At 31.4% G+C, this 16,885-nt stretch overlaps 1 protein-coding gene across 8 annotated transcripts in view; it reads left to right on the forward strand.

Annotated features, from left to right (window-relative positions):
- Window positions 1-16,885, forward strand: part of LOC114326119 (cadherin-87A) — a 1,008,603-nt gene that overhangs the window by 913,915 nt on the left and 77,803 nt on the right. For all 8 annotated transcript variants that reach the window (XM_050651140.1, XM_050651141.1, XM_050651145.1 and 5 more), the window contains 2 exons: window positions 12,049-12,257; window positions 15,167-15,298. In XM_050651140.1, coding sequence (XP_050507097.1) covers window positions 12,049-12,257; window positions 15,167-15,298 — 341 coding nt within the window. The remainder of the gene's footprint in view (window positions 1-12,048; window positions 12,258-15,166; window positions 15,299-16,885) is intronic.

Consider the following 16,885-nt stretch of genomic DNA (forward strand, 5'->3'; position numbering starts at 1 on the left):
ATAATCGCTGGCCTCATACGCCAGTGCACGTGGGTTCGAGCCCTGCCAAAGACAAACCATTTTCATTTCCAATAATGACACGAGCCTTCTCATCGTGCCTCGGAGAGAACGTTAAGCCGTCGGTCCCCCTGGGCTAGTATACATCGGCACTGGGTTAAAGATGTAAATGGCGCCGGAACTGTCCGAAAGGATCTCCCCGACAAAAATGCTATACGATATTATTATTATTATAGTTTAAGGATATCCCAAATCGCCTTACGGCTTTTAATTTTCCGAATTAATTTTCGGTGTCAAAGGTGATTTTAAAAACATTAGTGATAGGTTCTATCCCGTTGCCGTTGGTTATAATATTGGCTATGACTATTATTGTATTCACCGCAGCTCTAGAGAGGAGCAACGAAGTACATGTGATTCCCGGAGTAAGGAGTGCTCATGTCCAAAGATCAATTAGCTCACGCCTCTAGCCCTTCTCAGATATAAGGTTGCGGAGGCTTTACTTGTTTTCTTGGATCTGGGATATTCAGGAAAATGGGCATAAGAGAGCTTTTATGCTTTTGTAGCTTGTATGCTTTTATGCTTTATCCTACGGTCAGACGAGCGACAATTACAGCGCTATAAGAGCAGTAAAATGAAGCTCGAAAATGGTCCTACAATGAGTACATACAGGGTGTTTCTAAATTCATGCGACAAACTTCAGAAGGTGATTGCTCGTATGAAATTAATATGGGTTCTTCCTATAACAAAATTTCCTCAGCCCAACCCTTAAGGGTGATATCCCCCATAAAAGGTGGTAACTAAAATTGAGTTTTTTTTTTTTAATTTCAGTAAAGCTAGAAACTTTGAAATTCTGTAATTTTCGTGCACTCGCAAAGGACTAACGTGTATTTTTTCAATATTCCTGTTACATTATACGGGGGTGAAATTAGCAACCCTTACTTTATTTCATATCAAAACTTTTTTTTCGAGAGGAAGTTGTATGAAATAAAATTTAACTTAAAATCCTTGTTTTATTTAAAACTTTTTTTTATTCTTAAATTTTTTCCCAAAACCAATAGCTGCAGAGAAAAAAAATAAACATCATAATAGCTGCAGAGAAAAAAAAATAAACATCATAATTTATAATTTTTTTAATAAATTGAGTGGAAAACAGTAAAGATGTAAAATGTAATACAATTCATAATAAATGCTGGAAATGACCACCTCTAGCCAAAATACATGAACGTAGCCTACGTGTCATGGATTGCCGTACACGTTCAAAGATTTGAGGTGTATTTCTTATGGTGTCACACGCTATTTGAATACGATTCTTCAAATCGTTGATATCAACTATGGGTGTCGTGTAGACTAATGATTTAAGGTAACCCCAAAAACAGAAATCACAAGGATTTAACTCTGGAGATCGAGGAGGCCAATGTTGGGGCCCTCCTCGGCCAATCCAACGGTTGGGATATGTTACATCTAAATGTTGCCTAGCAGTCCGACAGAAGTGTACTGGAGCACCATCGTGCATGAACCACATGTTTTGTCTGATATTCAGTGCGATGTCTTCAAGTAGTTCAGGGAGATCATTTTGTAGAAAATTGGTGTAAGAAATTCCATTTAATGGCTGAGCCAGAAAATGTGGCCCAATTAAGTTATCCCCTACTATACCAATCCATACGTTCACTGAAAAAACATTTTGAAAATGGTGCTCTATAATCTCATGGGGATTCTCGTCTGCCCATACGTGATTATTGTGAAAATTTATGATAGCTACTCTTGAAAAATGTGCCTCGTCCGTAAACAATACATTATTTAAAAAAAGAATGTGTGTGTACTTTGTACGCACGTAAGAAGTTATACTTCTATTATAATATAATTTCAACGAAATAAATATACCTACTTAACAGTTACTATACAAAAAATTAACAATAATTACCAAAAATGAACCAAAACTTAACAATGCCAAATATTAAAAGAAAAAAAAGAAAAAAATATGAATCGTCCGGGATTTGAACTCGCAATCTCGCAATTTTTTGATCTCTGGTCCAATGCTCTACCAACAAGGCCATCAAGCCGCATGCTACTTACCTTTCAGATATACATAATTATACATCACGGTGACAAGTGAAATATAAAAATAGATGTTTTATTATTTTACGCCCAAGAAAGACAAATCCAAAAACACAAAATTATAATAAAAAAACCTTTTAAACCACCTTTTTCAAATTGCGCAAGTTGTATTATTAATATTAATGTTAATAAATGAAATATAAATATTTTGACGTTTCACAATTTGACAATTCACTTTTAACTACAGTGCCTTAAATTTTTTAAAGCACTAGTGCCTTAAAGTAGCATTTTTAACGCTCCTTTGGAGTCCTAAAAATTGCATTTTTAACACGTTTGTAGAAAAATATATTTAAAAACACTAATATATTCTTTCCACACCTTTTCTGGACTGATACATACATAAATTAAAACATTTTGAAGTATAACTTCAAAAATATAATATGAAAACTATTTAAAAAGGCAGTATAACTATTAACTAACCTTTGTTGTTTCTCTTCCCACAAATTTTAAAACGCAACAACCATACATAACCAAACCGTCAACCGTCCAAACCACAACTGCGCTACAGCTGCCATATTGGATAATTTTTGACATGTCATTTGAACATCCAATCAGAACAAAGTTATAATGCGCATGCGCCGGGATCGTAGGCTTTAACATATAAAAATTCACCCTCATATCGCGCGTAAAGAAGTATAACTTCAAAAATTGAGGATTTTGTCGCATTTCGTGTGTTAACCATTCACAAAATCTAGCTCGTTGAGGAAAATCTCTAGGTAAAGGAGCTTGAACCCGTTGGATGTGGTAAGGATATAACTGCTGCTCTTTTAAAACTCGCCACACAGATGAATGGCTGATATTTAAGGTGTTGTCAATTATTCTAGTGCTTGTTTCCGGGTGTACATCAATTTCATCTAAAATTGCTTGTTCTACCATTACATTTCTAACTGTCCGGAAACGACCAGTACTGTTTGAATTTCTTTTTAACATTCTAGTTTCGGATAAGCGGTTGTGAATACGTGCAAATACGGAATGATGAGGCGTTATTCGTTGCGGATATTTTTCAGCATAAAGACGTCTAGCTTGTCGACAATTACCATTTGCCATACCATACACAAAATGCATGTCGGCCATTTCAGCGTTTGTATACATGTTATAAAATAAACAATACACAGATAATGCAAAAATAACAACCTACAAACTTACAAGTAAACTTCGATTGGTAACTACCAACAACAGTGTTTGACATCAGTCTACTAACATTTGAATAAACATTAAGTAAACACGGTAAATGTCGAAGTGACAGCAGCCTACTATTCTAAAACTTTGTAATTAAAAACATTAAGGTAGAGGTGGTCATTTCCAGCATTTATTATGAATCGTATCACATTTTACAGCTTTAATGTTTTCCACTCAATTTATTAAAAAAATTATAAATTATGATGTTTATTTTTTTTCTCTGCAGCTATTGGTTTTGGGAAAAAAATTTAAGAATAAAAAAAAGTTTTAAATAAAACAAGGATTTTAAGTTAAATTTTATTTCATACAACTTCGTCTCGAAAAAAAAGTTTTGATATGAAATAAAGTAAGAGTTGCTAATTTCACCCCCGTATAATGTAACAGGAATATTGAAAAAATACACGTGGTTAGTCCTTTGCGAGTGCACGAAAATTACAGAATTTCAAGTTTCTAGCTTTACTGAAATTAAAAAAAAAATAATAAAAACTCAATTTTAGTTACCACCTTTTATGGGTGATATCACCCTTAAGGGTTGGGCTGAGGAAATTTTGTTATAGGAAGAACCCATATTAATTTCATACGAGCAATCACCTCCTGAAGTTTGTCGCATGAATTTAGAAACACCCTGTATAGTTGATCGCTGCAGCAATATTTATAGCGCTGTCTGGCCATCGACTGTACTCACTGTAGGACCCATTTTTCGAATTTCATTTTACTGCTCTTCTTTTTCTTCAGGAGATACTTCAGTTGGTACGTTTGACAAACTGTACCAACATCAGCAGCCACTGGGACGACCCTACCGAAATAAAACCACGCATAAGGAAAGCCATATCAGCGTTCGTAAAGATGTAGTCTAATTTTGGAAGTCACGATTTACCACTTGGTACCAAAAAAACTATCATCAGATGCTATATGTTTTCCACATTATTATATGGAGTAGAGACTTGGTCACTTTCTGAAGCTCTTTTAGGAAAGTTCTAGGCCTTCAAGAATTCAAGATATGGTATTACAGACACATCTTAAGAATTTCGTGGGTGGACTGATTAGTTTCAACTACTAATGTTGGTCTTACTTAGTCTTACTTAGAATGGACAAGGAATGTGAGATTATTAACAGTATCTTGGCCACGTTATGAGAAATGAACAGATATAGGTATGGATTGTTACAACTGGACGGCGTTATGCATAACTCGACCAGGCGCCATTTCTTTAAAATCGAGATAATAGCGAATTCTGGTGACACATAGCTAAAACTACTTATTCTTTAGAGCAAGGTATTTGGAAAGAGAAGACCAGGCAGAAAAACAATATCTTGGCTCGGAACCTGAAAAAGTGGTTCAATACGTATACGACTGGACTATTCCGAATAGCTGCAAGCAAAGTTAAGATAGCCATGCCGATCACCGACATCCGGAATGTATAAACACCATAAGAAGAAGAAGAAGGACAGGAAGTAGTATAAAAAACTTGATCAATTAGAAACTCTTTAAGATGTGTATTAAAACATTTATTTATTTATTTATTATTTATACATATGACCTGGCCTCTAGTGACTAATCCAGGTCGTTTTTTCCTGATGGGATTACAGATATTTTTTTTTATATTTTTACATTTTTTACTCAACTATTAAATCTATTTTTACAATTAACAATTTGCCATAATCTATTAATTACGTTTAACAAACAAATTTAAATAAACAATTTAAAATATTTTTGGTACTATCAACTCCCTTCTAAGTTATAAAGACAGTCCCTCTATTTTCAGAAAAGAGTTGGTAGTTTTTTTTTTTAATTTCATGAATTATGTATTAAATTATTATTTTTATTTATTTATTTTATATTGAATTATTATTATTATAATTGTAAATATCTATTTTTGAATTTAAATTTTATTTTATTTATTTTAACTTTATCTTACTCAACTTCTTCAGGGTTGGATTGTTAGTTGTCTTCTTCTATTATTATAGATTTCTTGTTGTTTTTTAGATATTATTTGTGTGAGATTGTTTAATATTTCAAAATATTCTTCATTTTGTAATATATCTCTTATTCCAATTCTTTCTAATCTTCTTCTCATTTCTCTATGTTCTTCATTTTCTATAGTATTTTCACAATGTAACACTATATGTTCTGGTGTACCTAGTTCTCCACATTCACAATATGCATCATCTTTTAAGTTAAATCTTTCCAAATATGTTGGGTACGGTCCATGTCCTGTTAAAAAGTGTATTAAACCTTGTTTTGGATTAAAATAATTTGGAATGTTTTCTAATATTGGTATAAAATTGTATAAACGTCTAGATTTTTTTGAATTTTCCCATTCATTTTGTATTTTTCTATTTATTATTTCTTTTAATTCTCTTTTATTTCTTATATCTAATCCTATTATTTGTATTATTTTTTCATATTTTTCTTTTTTTAGCCAATAATTACATGCTCTTTTTTGTGTTTCTAAAAGCATTGGCATTACTCCAGTTAAAACTGTGAGTGCCTGTGTTGCAGTTGTTCCAAATGCTCCCGTCATTCTTACAAGAAATCCTCTCTGAGCTCTATTTAATTTTTCTGCATTTTTTTTATTTATTAATCTATGTGCCCATACACTTGAACCGTACCCTACAATTGATGCAAGTATTGTACTTAGGTATATTCTCATCTGTCGGAACGAAATTCTATATTCCTTCTGTGCTAGACTAGCAATGCTATGCATGATCTTTGTTGCCTTTTCACAGACACAATTCATGTGTTTTGTAAATAATTTTTGTTCGTCTATTATATTACCTAAATATCTTGTTTCCATTTTTCTTTTTATTATTTTCCCCCTAATTTTTATAATTGGATCTCTTTCTAAATTTCCTTTTATTAAACTATATGTTGTTTTTGAATCTGATATTGTTAATTTTACTTTATTCATCCAATCATTTACTCTTATTAATACTTCATTTGATTTATTTTCTAATTCTCTTCTTGAGTTTGCATCTATGATCAACAACAAATCATCTGCATATGCTATGCTTCCAAGCACTTCAGGATCTATAGTCAATTGTTCCAACAGTTCCTCTAGCATTGGACATCCGGAATGTATAAACACCATAAGAAGAAGAAGAAGAAGGACAGGAAGTAGTATAAAAAACTTGATCAATTAGAAACTCTTTAAGATGTGTATTAAAACAAAAAAATAATTGTTATGTATGGTTTTAGTACAAAAGTTAGTAACCCCAGAAACAGACGAACTACTCTACAGCACTACTATGTAGCGCCACAAAGTAGCTTCCGATGATTAGCAATAAAATCATATGTAAATTAATCGTGCCATTCCAGACGAGCGACAGTGGCCAGCCACTGTCGCTGATTCTTGCTTCTAGTGGCGTCCACTACAAAATCATTGGCGCTACAAAATCGCCTGTCTAAGCCACTTTGTGGCTCCACTAAGTAGCACTGCAGAGTCTTTCGTCTGTTTCTGCGGGAAGTCATGTAAAGTAGACATTACAAAAATATTATCTTGACCCTTTTTAAAATAACTTTGTAATTGAAGTGTAGTCGCCCGAAGAATGTCATTAAAAGAGTTTTAATCTGTATTTTGAAGAGCGTGTTTATTTTCAACCCTTCTTAACCATTTGTAGGAACCGCTCTGGCTCAAGAGGTTCGAGCAATTTCCAAAGGATATTCGGGCGAGATTGCAGAGCCAAACCTAATGATTTCCTAATTCTTTACTGCCACACAACACCTAACGGCGAGAAGAATTAATTTTTCAAATTGAACCGAAGAAAAATGGCCTTTAATTTACAGAAACTGTGGTAAATTACGAATTACTACACGAAGGACTGTTGAAAGACAAAGTAGCGTTGTTTTCTTGAAAATTTCCTGAAAGGATGTTTATCGTCTGGTTGTTTATGGTGTTTTTGTTAAAGGATTCTTTTATTTAGTTTTACTTTGAAATACAGAATGGTATGAATAATCATTATTTCAATGCTATATGCGCTAAGTATTGATAAAGTTCCTGCAATAGATAAAAATTTCGTTATATAGGTACAAACTTTCGACTTCAATGTTATTTAAATGGGATTCATTTTTTTCGAATCCTGAGAAAACAAATAAGTATTTTTGAAAAATTTAAACGCAGAATGAAAGATTACGTTATTACCGAGGGCCAAAAGTCCCTGAAAACTTCTATAATGTTTATTTTAATAAATTACAGGGGTGAAAGACTAAGAGAAAATTTAGTGCAATTTTTAATTTCAAATATCTTATTCAAACGAAACTTTTTATTCATTCTAAGGAACTTAGACCCTCGGTAATAAAGTAATCTTTCATTCTGCGTTTAAATACTTATCAGTTTTCTGAGGATTCGAAAAAAATGATTACATTTAAAATACATTGAAAATTTTGACAGGCATCAAAATTTTACATTTTGTTCCTGTGCCCTTTTTCATAAAGTGATTTTCATAAAATACTGGTAAAGTAAAAAATACTTAATGAAATGAACATCAGATGACACCAAACACGACACATTACGGAGGTGGGGTAGTGGTTTATTTTAAAATCTTAAATAGGAACCGCCATTTTTTATTGCAGATTTGGATTCCTTACGTAAAAATAAGTAACTTTTATTCGAGACATTTTTTCGAATTATTGATAGATGGCCCAATAATCGAAAAAAACATTTTTGGAAATGGAAAATTGAATTAAAAATGGAAAATCTTCCCTAAAATGGAAAACTTAACTTTTTTCATTTTGGGACCTAATCTTTACAACCCAATAGGTCCACATGACGCTTTAGTATCTGCAAAATAACGTCCAATTCTCCCCTACTATTAAAGCTAAATGGCTGTGAGGGGTAGTTCTTTCAGGTCAACATACTCAGTAACACACAGGTTAAAGTAAAATAAATGTATTGAGGATTTTTATATACAGTTTAAACTTAAAATTACAAAATAAAATATTCTATCTTCGCCCCCTTCCAGAGAAAGCTCTCTTGGCGGACGTCTGCAAAAGAATAACAAAATTGTATTTATTATTATCAAAATAAAATGCAATTAATGTAATACAAGAAGCAATTACGCACAGACTCGCACCTCCTTACACTTCAATCCAGTGTAAGCACAAACACTCCCACAATCAAAATATCGGATAACTCCGAATCGGAGATGACTGTAACCGTTCACTCCGCAGCTACAAGGATCCTGTTCAATTACGAGCGGCGCATCTCTTCACTACAGAGTTCCACCACTCAGATTGGCCTACCTGTTTACTACACTGGTTAGCCAGTAGTGATATTGATTATAGTTACTTTCGAGTATTCGTTACAAATCGTTACTTTTGTATAAAATAATCATTTACAGTATTCGTTACTTTGATTACTATGATTACTTTTGTTACTTTTGTATTTGAGTACCGGTAATCATATCGAGAATTGTATTTCTCAGTATAGTCTAGTAAAATAAAATTACACTACATGTAAATCAAAATGTAAATTCGTACAGGTTGAAACAAATTTTATATCAAAGTTTAGGTGGGTACAAACGATATTTTCAAGAATGTATCCAAATCATACAAGGGGATCATTGTTTAAATAATTAAAAGGGGTCATTTTTGCAAAAAAACTTACTTTTTTAACTGCTGAGGTCATTCATTTACTAATGAAGGTGTATAGGATTGTTTTCTGCAAAGCTGAAGGGTAAATTTTTCACATAAGACTTACTAAATTAAATTTGACCCCCTATTTATTTAAATAATTATACATAAAACTTTAAAAACAAATTTGCAAAAAATTATTTTTAGCGTTTTAAATAAGCACTATAAAATATCTTATTTTACAGAAGAAGTTGCGCTATGTTATCAGTATTAATCAAAAAAAAATTGGTCAAAAAATATTTAATATTTTTTGAGATATTAAATTTATTTATTAAATGTTACTCTATTTTCAATTGCAAAAACGCGGTTGTTGCCAAAGAAGTATTCACCTCTATTAAATCTTATGATTTTTATTTTTTTGTATATTTTCGATAAATGTATTGATAAATTCAAATTTCATTTACACTTCCCCCTAAAATGGCATTTGAAAATTATTCAAATTTGTTTATAATTTGTTTTTTTTTTTAATAACGTCGCGGGGATTAAACATTTTGAAATACCGTTTCGATAATTGGATTCCTGGGAATTTTTCACTAATTAACAAATTTTTTTGTCTTTTTTCCTCTTTTTTTTTTCTTGGAGTTATATTATTACGGGCCCTTTTAGGGTTAAGTTTCATTAAGAATGTAGAATCTCTAAGTTGTAGATTCTAGACCTAAAAATATTAAGATTGGTCTAAAATCACTTAAATAAAATGTGGCTACTTACTGAGTTACAGAGTGTTTTATTTAAAAATTTAAAAATTATTTTTACCAAGTACTTTCAAACTATTTGACGTATCCTTATCATACTTGGCAGAAAGTGTGGGAACTATACAGTCTACTAAATTGTGATAAACAAAAGTTTCTAGCTACTACCAGAGGCGTACGACAGGGGATAGTTAATGGTTGACCCTTCCCAAATTCTATGCCACTGAGGAAATTACTATCTTAGCGAAATTTTTCGATTCTCTAATACTTTCTATGTAAATAATATACTCTTTACTGGTAACGATTAAGTCATTAGTTTTCGAGATATTGGACGTTAAAAATGAAACGGCATAGTTATTTTGATTCATTCATTCATTCATTTTAAACTTCCAATATCTCTCAAACTGATGACTTTATCGATACCAATAAAGTTATTTACATACAAAGTATTGGAGAATCGAAAAATTTCGCTAAAATAGTAATTCACTCAGTGGCGTAGAATTTGGGAAGGGTCAATCATACACTATCCCTGTCGTACTCCTCTGGCACTAGCTAGAAACGTTTATTAATCACAATTTAGTAGGGTGTATAATAGCTACACTTTCTGCCAAGTATGATAAGGATACGTCAAATAGTTTTAAAGTACTTGGTAAAAATAGTTTTTAAATTTTTAAATAAAACACCCTGTAACTCAGTAAGTAGCCACATTTTATTTAAGAGATTTTAGTTAAATCTTAATATTTTTAGGTCTAAAATCTATAACTCAGAGATTCGACATTCTTAATAAAATTTAACCCTAAAAGGGCCCGTAGTAATATAACTCCAAGAAAACAAAAGAAGAAAAAACGACAAAAAATTTAATTAATTAGTAAAAAATTGCCAGGAACCCAATTATCGAAACGGCATTTCAAAATACCTAATCCCCGCGGCGTTATTAAAAAAAACAAATTATAAAAAATTTCAATAATTTTCAAATGCCATTTTAGGGGGGAGTTTAATTGAAATTTGAATTTATCAATACATTTATCGAAAATATACATAAAAATAAAAATAATGAGATCTTAAGCAGGTGAATATTTCTTTGGCAACAACCGCGTTTTTGCAATTGAAAATATAGTAACATTTAATAAACAAATTCAATATCTCAAAAAATATTAAATATTTTTTGACCAATTTTTTTTGCTTAATACTGGTAACATAGCGCAACTTAGTCTGTAAAAAAAGATATTTTATAGTGCTCATTTAAAAGGCTAAAAATATTTTTTTGCAAATTTGTTTTTAAAGTTTTATATACAATTATTTAAATAAATAGGGGGTCAAATTTAATTTAGTAAGTCTTATGTGAAAGATTTTCTCTTCAGCTTTGCAGAAAAAAAATCCCATAGACCTTCATCGATAAGTGGATTACCTCAGCAGTTGAAAAAGTATTTTTTTTGCAAAAATGACCCCTTTTTATTTAGTTAAACAATGATCCCCTTGTATGATTTGGATACTTTCTTGAAAATATCTTTTGCACCCACCTAAACTTTGATATAAAATTTGTTTTAACCTGTAGGAATTTACATTTTGACTTTTTTTTTATTTTATTAGGCTAGTGGTGTAGGTATTTTGTATAAAGTAATCATTTTAGGTATTCGTTACTTTGGTTACTATGATTACTTTTGTATTTGAGTACCGGTAATCATATTATCTAGAATCGTATTTCTCAGTAGGTAGGTATTTTGTATAGGTATTCCGATATAACAACGACCTTCACCGATATGTTTAAGGGATAAAAATGAGTTGATTACTATGATTACTTTTGTTACTTTTGTATTTGAGTACCACTAATCATATCGAGAACCGTATTTCTCAGGAGGTAGGTATTTTGTATAGGTATTCCGATATAATAACGACCTTCACGAAGTACGAAGTAATCAGAGTAATCAAAGTACATATAATAGTCGTTACTCGCTCTGATACGATTGATACGAAGTAACGAAGTGATCAGAGTAATCAAAGTAATGATTTGCCTCTCTGTATATTAATCGTTACTTTCGGTATTCTTAAGTAACGATTACTTTGTAACGAATAGTTACTATTTCAACATCACTATTAGCCAGGTAGCCTAGAGCTTCATCGCCGCAAGACTGGTTGTTCTTCTTCGGTTCTCTCCTTAAATACACTCTCAGCTACTTGGATTCCTCGAAGTAGAAGTGGAAATGAGTGGAGTTGCGCTGGTATCGAAGCGCGTGCGGTTTTCTACTGTTGATCTGCTTAACGCCAGGCTAAAGGCATATCATTACACCATATTGATGTATTTTAGATCAAACTGCATAAAGCTACTCATTTCAAAACTTGACTCAATTTTACGATGCCTATTTAAAAAAACAGATATTTTTATAAAAAATTTCAATTTCTAGGTTAATAAATTAGTAACATTTCTTTTTTTCGTTTCAGGATGTCTTGCCAACCTACCACCTCTTTTTACAATGGACATGAACAATTACGTTCTTTCGGAAAATACTCCAGTGGATTCTGTGATATACACCTTACAAGGAACTGATCCTGAAAACAGTCATGTCCATTACGGAATGAGCGGTACAGATACGTTGAGTGTCAATTCAACGACTGGAGAGGTGACAGTGGTCAAACCGCTGGATTATGAGGTAAGTGGAGAAAACATGAAAGTAAATATGATTCAGAACAGAGTGGTGAATTAGGCGAGAGGGAATTTAAAATTGCATTCACGACTTGTCGTTCACCGTGACAATAATCTTTAGAGGACTTATTCCTTTATACTCACAAAAGTAAATAAAAATAAACTGAAAGTAAAGATGATTCAGATTTTATTACAGCACAGGGCCTTCAATTTATGCTTATACGTATTTCGATTTTAAATAAATCTCATCTGAGCACTTCTGTGGACCACTAAATTGAAATCAAATCGTTGTCATCTTTTGTCATCTAACTAGCTCGTTAAAGATTATTGTCACGGTGAACGACAAGTCACTGCTGAGGCAGGTCATGACGTGCCTCAGCAGTGACTTGTTTTTTCGAAGGATTTTCGAATATTTTGGCATTGAATTGATGCAAACAGATTACTCGGGGATTTTTAGGGTTGCTGAACACGAATATGGTATCATAACCGACCCTCAGAGCACTTAATTTTCCAAGGGTGATTGCTACGCACGTCATTTTCTACTTTTGAGGAATTTTGAGGCTTTCCAACACTAAACTGATGCAAACAGAGTATTCGGAGGCTGATTACGATTATCGCGTAGATGAGTGTCGAAAATCCTTGAAACTCCAGAACATGACGTGCCTTAGCAGTGAGTCTGGGCACTGGGAAGTTGACATGTGTGTGCACTTTTGGATGCATTTTATGCACTTAAAATGCAATTATGCATTTCCACCCATTTTTCTATTATAGACTTCTTTCCTGACGTCATCCTGATCAAAATGCAAAAAGGTGCTGCATTTAAAAATAGATTTATTCTGGTATTCCTTGTTCTAACTGCACTGGTACATAGACCAGGAGGGATCTGTTTTTAGGTGGAAGTGAGAGGTGGCATTCGAAGTTTTGCGGATAAAATTAGGTGATAACTTCGTTAATAATAATAATTGACTTATGCTCCTTCTCAAATATGCCCGGAACATTAATAAAAAAAAACTATTTAAAAATTTCAAAAAATTTCGTTTTTTTCTACTTTCTTTTCTTATAACTTTAAAACGATTCATTTTGGAACAAAGTCGTATAGGAATAAAACAAACATAATTAAATTTTCTATCAGATACGATTGGTTAAAAATGTCTTAATTTAATACTCTTGCTCCAAAATAGCAATAAATATAAAATAAGGGGGCAAAACAAGCCTGCCTTATTCAATGTTTTTACATCACTTAGGTTACACTTGGAACCTTCCTAATTCGCTTAGAAAATTTTTGTAATGTGCTAAAACCGTCCACCAAATTTCATTAAAATTGACTTACTAGATTTTGCATAATATTTTTGCAATCTAAACTTTTTTTTAAAAATTTAATTTTTTTAAAATCTTGCACAACAAAAACTAGAATATACAAAGATTTGTCAATTTTTTTTTACATATAAAGAAGCACTCCACCTATCTAATGCACTTTACAGAATTGAAATCGGATTATTTAAGCGGGCTCAGCAATGTTTTGAAGCTATAAACAATTTTTTGGCTTATAAACAAATTAGTGCTGTGTCCAGGAGGGAGTGCTACGGGCTCCTTTATTTAGATGGACTTACCCAATTTTTTTTTATGTATTTTGACCCGTAGAACATGAATTTTTTGGATAACAGTTGATCCGGATGTCGATAAAATTGTTATTTATAAACAAAGAACTTGAGGAATTACATAACATCGATTTTTCGCAAAATAAAACATTTTTTTGTATTTCTTGGGTAATTCTAAGCAAAAAATGTTCTTACAAGTTTTTTCGTAGGATGCATAGTTTTCGAGATAAACGCGGTGGAACATTCAAAAAATCGAAAAATTGCAATTTTTGAACGAGAATAACTTTTGATTAAAAAATAAAATAGCAATTCTGCTGTCAGCATTTGAAAGTTTAAATCAAATTATGTATACCGGTTTTAATTATTTGCATTGCTAAAAATTAATTTTTGTATTATTAAACAAAGCTATTTGTTTATAAGCCAAAAAATTGTTTATAATTTTAAAACATTGCTGAGGCCCCTTAAATAATCCGATTTTAATTCTGTAAAGTGTATTAGATAGGTAGAGCACCTCTTTATGTGTAAAAAAATTAGGCAACTTCTAAATGGTCTACTTTTTGTTCAGAAAGATTTTAAAAAATTTGAACTTTTTTAAAAACATTTATATTGCAAATTTATTATGCAAAATTATTAGGTCGATTTTAATGAAATTGGGTAGACTATTAAAGTAAGTTATAAGAATGTTTTAAGCGAATTACTAAGGTTCTAAGTGCCACCAAAGTGGTTATGAAACATTGAATAACAACAGGCGTATTTGCCCCCTTATTTTGTATTTATTGCTATATTGCAGAAAAGGTAAAACCTTAAAACATTTTTGACCAGTCGTGTATCATACAAAATTCAATTATCTTTATTTTATTTCTCTACGACTTTGTTCCAAAACGAAGCGTTTTAAAGTTATAAGCAAAGAAAGCAGAAAAAAATCTGTTTTTCGAAATTTTTAAATATTTTAATTTTTTTATTAATGTTCCGGGCATATTTGAGAAGGAGCATAAGTCAATTATTATTGCGGAAGGTGTCACCTACCTTTATATGCAAAAATCCGAATGCCACCTCTCACATCCAAAAAAACACGTTTTTTTACAGATTAGTCCTGGTCTAATATTACTTATATCAGGTTATTCTGCAGCAAAGCTCTGAAGAAGGCACATGAGCCGTTCATTCATTTGTCATTAGTGTGTACAAAACATATTAGGATTTTTCATTTCCATAAATATCATTCCAGGGGTTTTCCTTTGCCCTTATTGTACGCAAATATACCCCTGCTTACCTTACAAAGGATATTATATACAATACTAACCTGTGTTTATTTTTCCAGAAAAACAACACACTTAACATAATTGTCAGCATCGAAGATGAAGTGGAAGGCGGAGGCAAAAACAATATCGTGGAAGTTCCTATAACAGTCATTATATCCGACGAAAATGATAACCCTCCGGAATTCATTGAGGTAAAAAAAATATTTTCCTGTTTTTCAATTGAAGTATCTCTACCGCAGGAAATTTAATATATCCTTGAAACATATTGCGGAAACACTTTGAGATGGTTTTACGTTTTTATTTAATGTAGAATTTATATAAATATACAGGTTTGAAGAGGTCATTGAAAAAGTTATATAGGTATATGAATTTAATAAATTTATTTATTGGTACTTGTTGAAATTAAAAAAAATTACATTTTGTTATTTGATGTAAAATATCTAAATACGCCTAGGTAAATAATTTTTGAGACCAAAAAAAAATAGTAACAGGATGAAACTCATTGCAAAAATAAGAAAATATAACAGAAATTAAAGAAAAAATAATGTATGAGCGATCAAGTCCAATGGAAAAAAGTTTAATGGCATAGTTTTTAATAAGAAGAAGTTTAATAAGAACATTTGCAACTTTTGTATTTACACTTTTTTCACATAACCTCAAAAAATTCATCTAACCGATTTTTTTTGTTTTTTATTTTCATCTTCCATTATTTTTTTCTCAAAATTTGGTAAATAATATGTATCTTTTTATGTGCCAAACACACTATAATTTTTTATTTAAAACAATTTTTCCCGTATTTTGTTTAATATCGAAAAAAGCACCATCCTAATTTTGTCAAAACAAAAAAGTGGGTGTGTCTCAAGGTTCATAAATAGACAGGTTGCATGGTAACTTTCCACCAATCAGCGTCGAGAATCTAATGGCGGGAGTGACGTCACCCAGAATGCTGCATTCACTTCACTCATTGAAATGAACTCGGAAAGTAGGAATGTATTGAAAATGTGTATATTTAAAAAAATACGTTTGGATTTTTAATGACTATTTACTTCATATATTCTTTAAAAAATGTGGTAGATACCTGTAGAGTTACAAAAATCATGGAATATAATTGCAATTAAATATATGCAGTAGAATAGCATTACTACTTAATTAAAGCAGAAGGAGATTCTTTCTTGTGTATATATGGGACTAAATCATTCAAATATCCTAGGTATATTAATAATGGGTTGAATACAATTTACTTTTTTAAATGATTTTGAGTAGGTATATAATAATTTTGAATTGGGGATAATGCATGTAGTACATTATTATAAATTCCTCCTAAGATGTAAACCATGGTGAAAAAGAGATTCAACTAAAGATTTATGTATCAAAATTAGTAGTTTTCCCTTAAGTTTAACATAAGAACATCTGATTACGTTAGGTACTGGATTATAATATCTAAAACTATTAAAACATTATGATTCCATTCAATAGGTACCTGTGAAGTTTTACATTAACAGTAAATTATAAAAAAAATACAATTTCAGTGCAATAAAGGGAATTTTCCCCATTTTATATATTCATTTAGTTTATTCAAACGATCTTCAGATGGCTGCAATATTGGTTATAATTTTATATGAAACAATTACATAATAGATCTATTATCTATAGACTTAATTAGATATATTGTTCAATAAGTCTAAGCAAATTGTAACCTACACAGATGATGTAAATTTGATGTGAAGAACCGCAAGAGACATTACAGAACTGTAATGTCTCTATACAAGAATGCCCTT

The sequence above is a fragment of the Diabrotica virgifera genome, chromosome 5, assembly GCF_917563875.1.
Source record: "Diabrotica virgifera virgifera chromosome 5, PGI_DIABVI_V3a".
Classification (NCBI taxonomy): Eukaryota; Metazoa; Arthropoda; class Insecta; order Coleoptera; family Chrysomelidae; genus Diabrotica; species Diabrotica virgifera.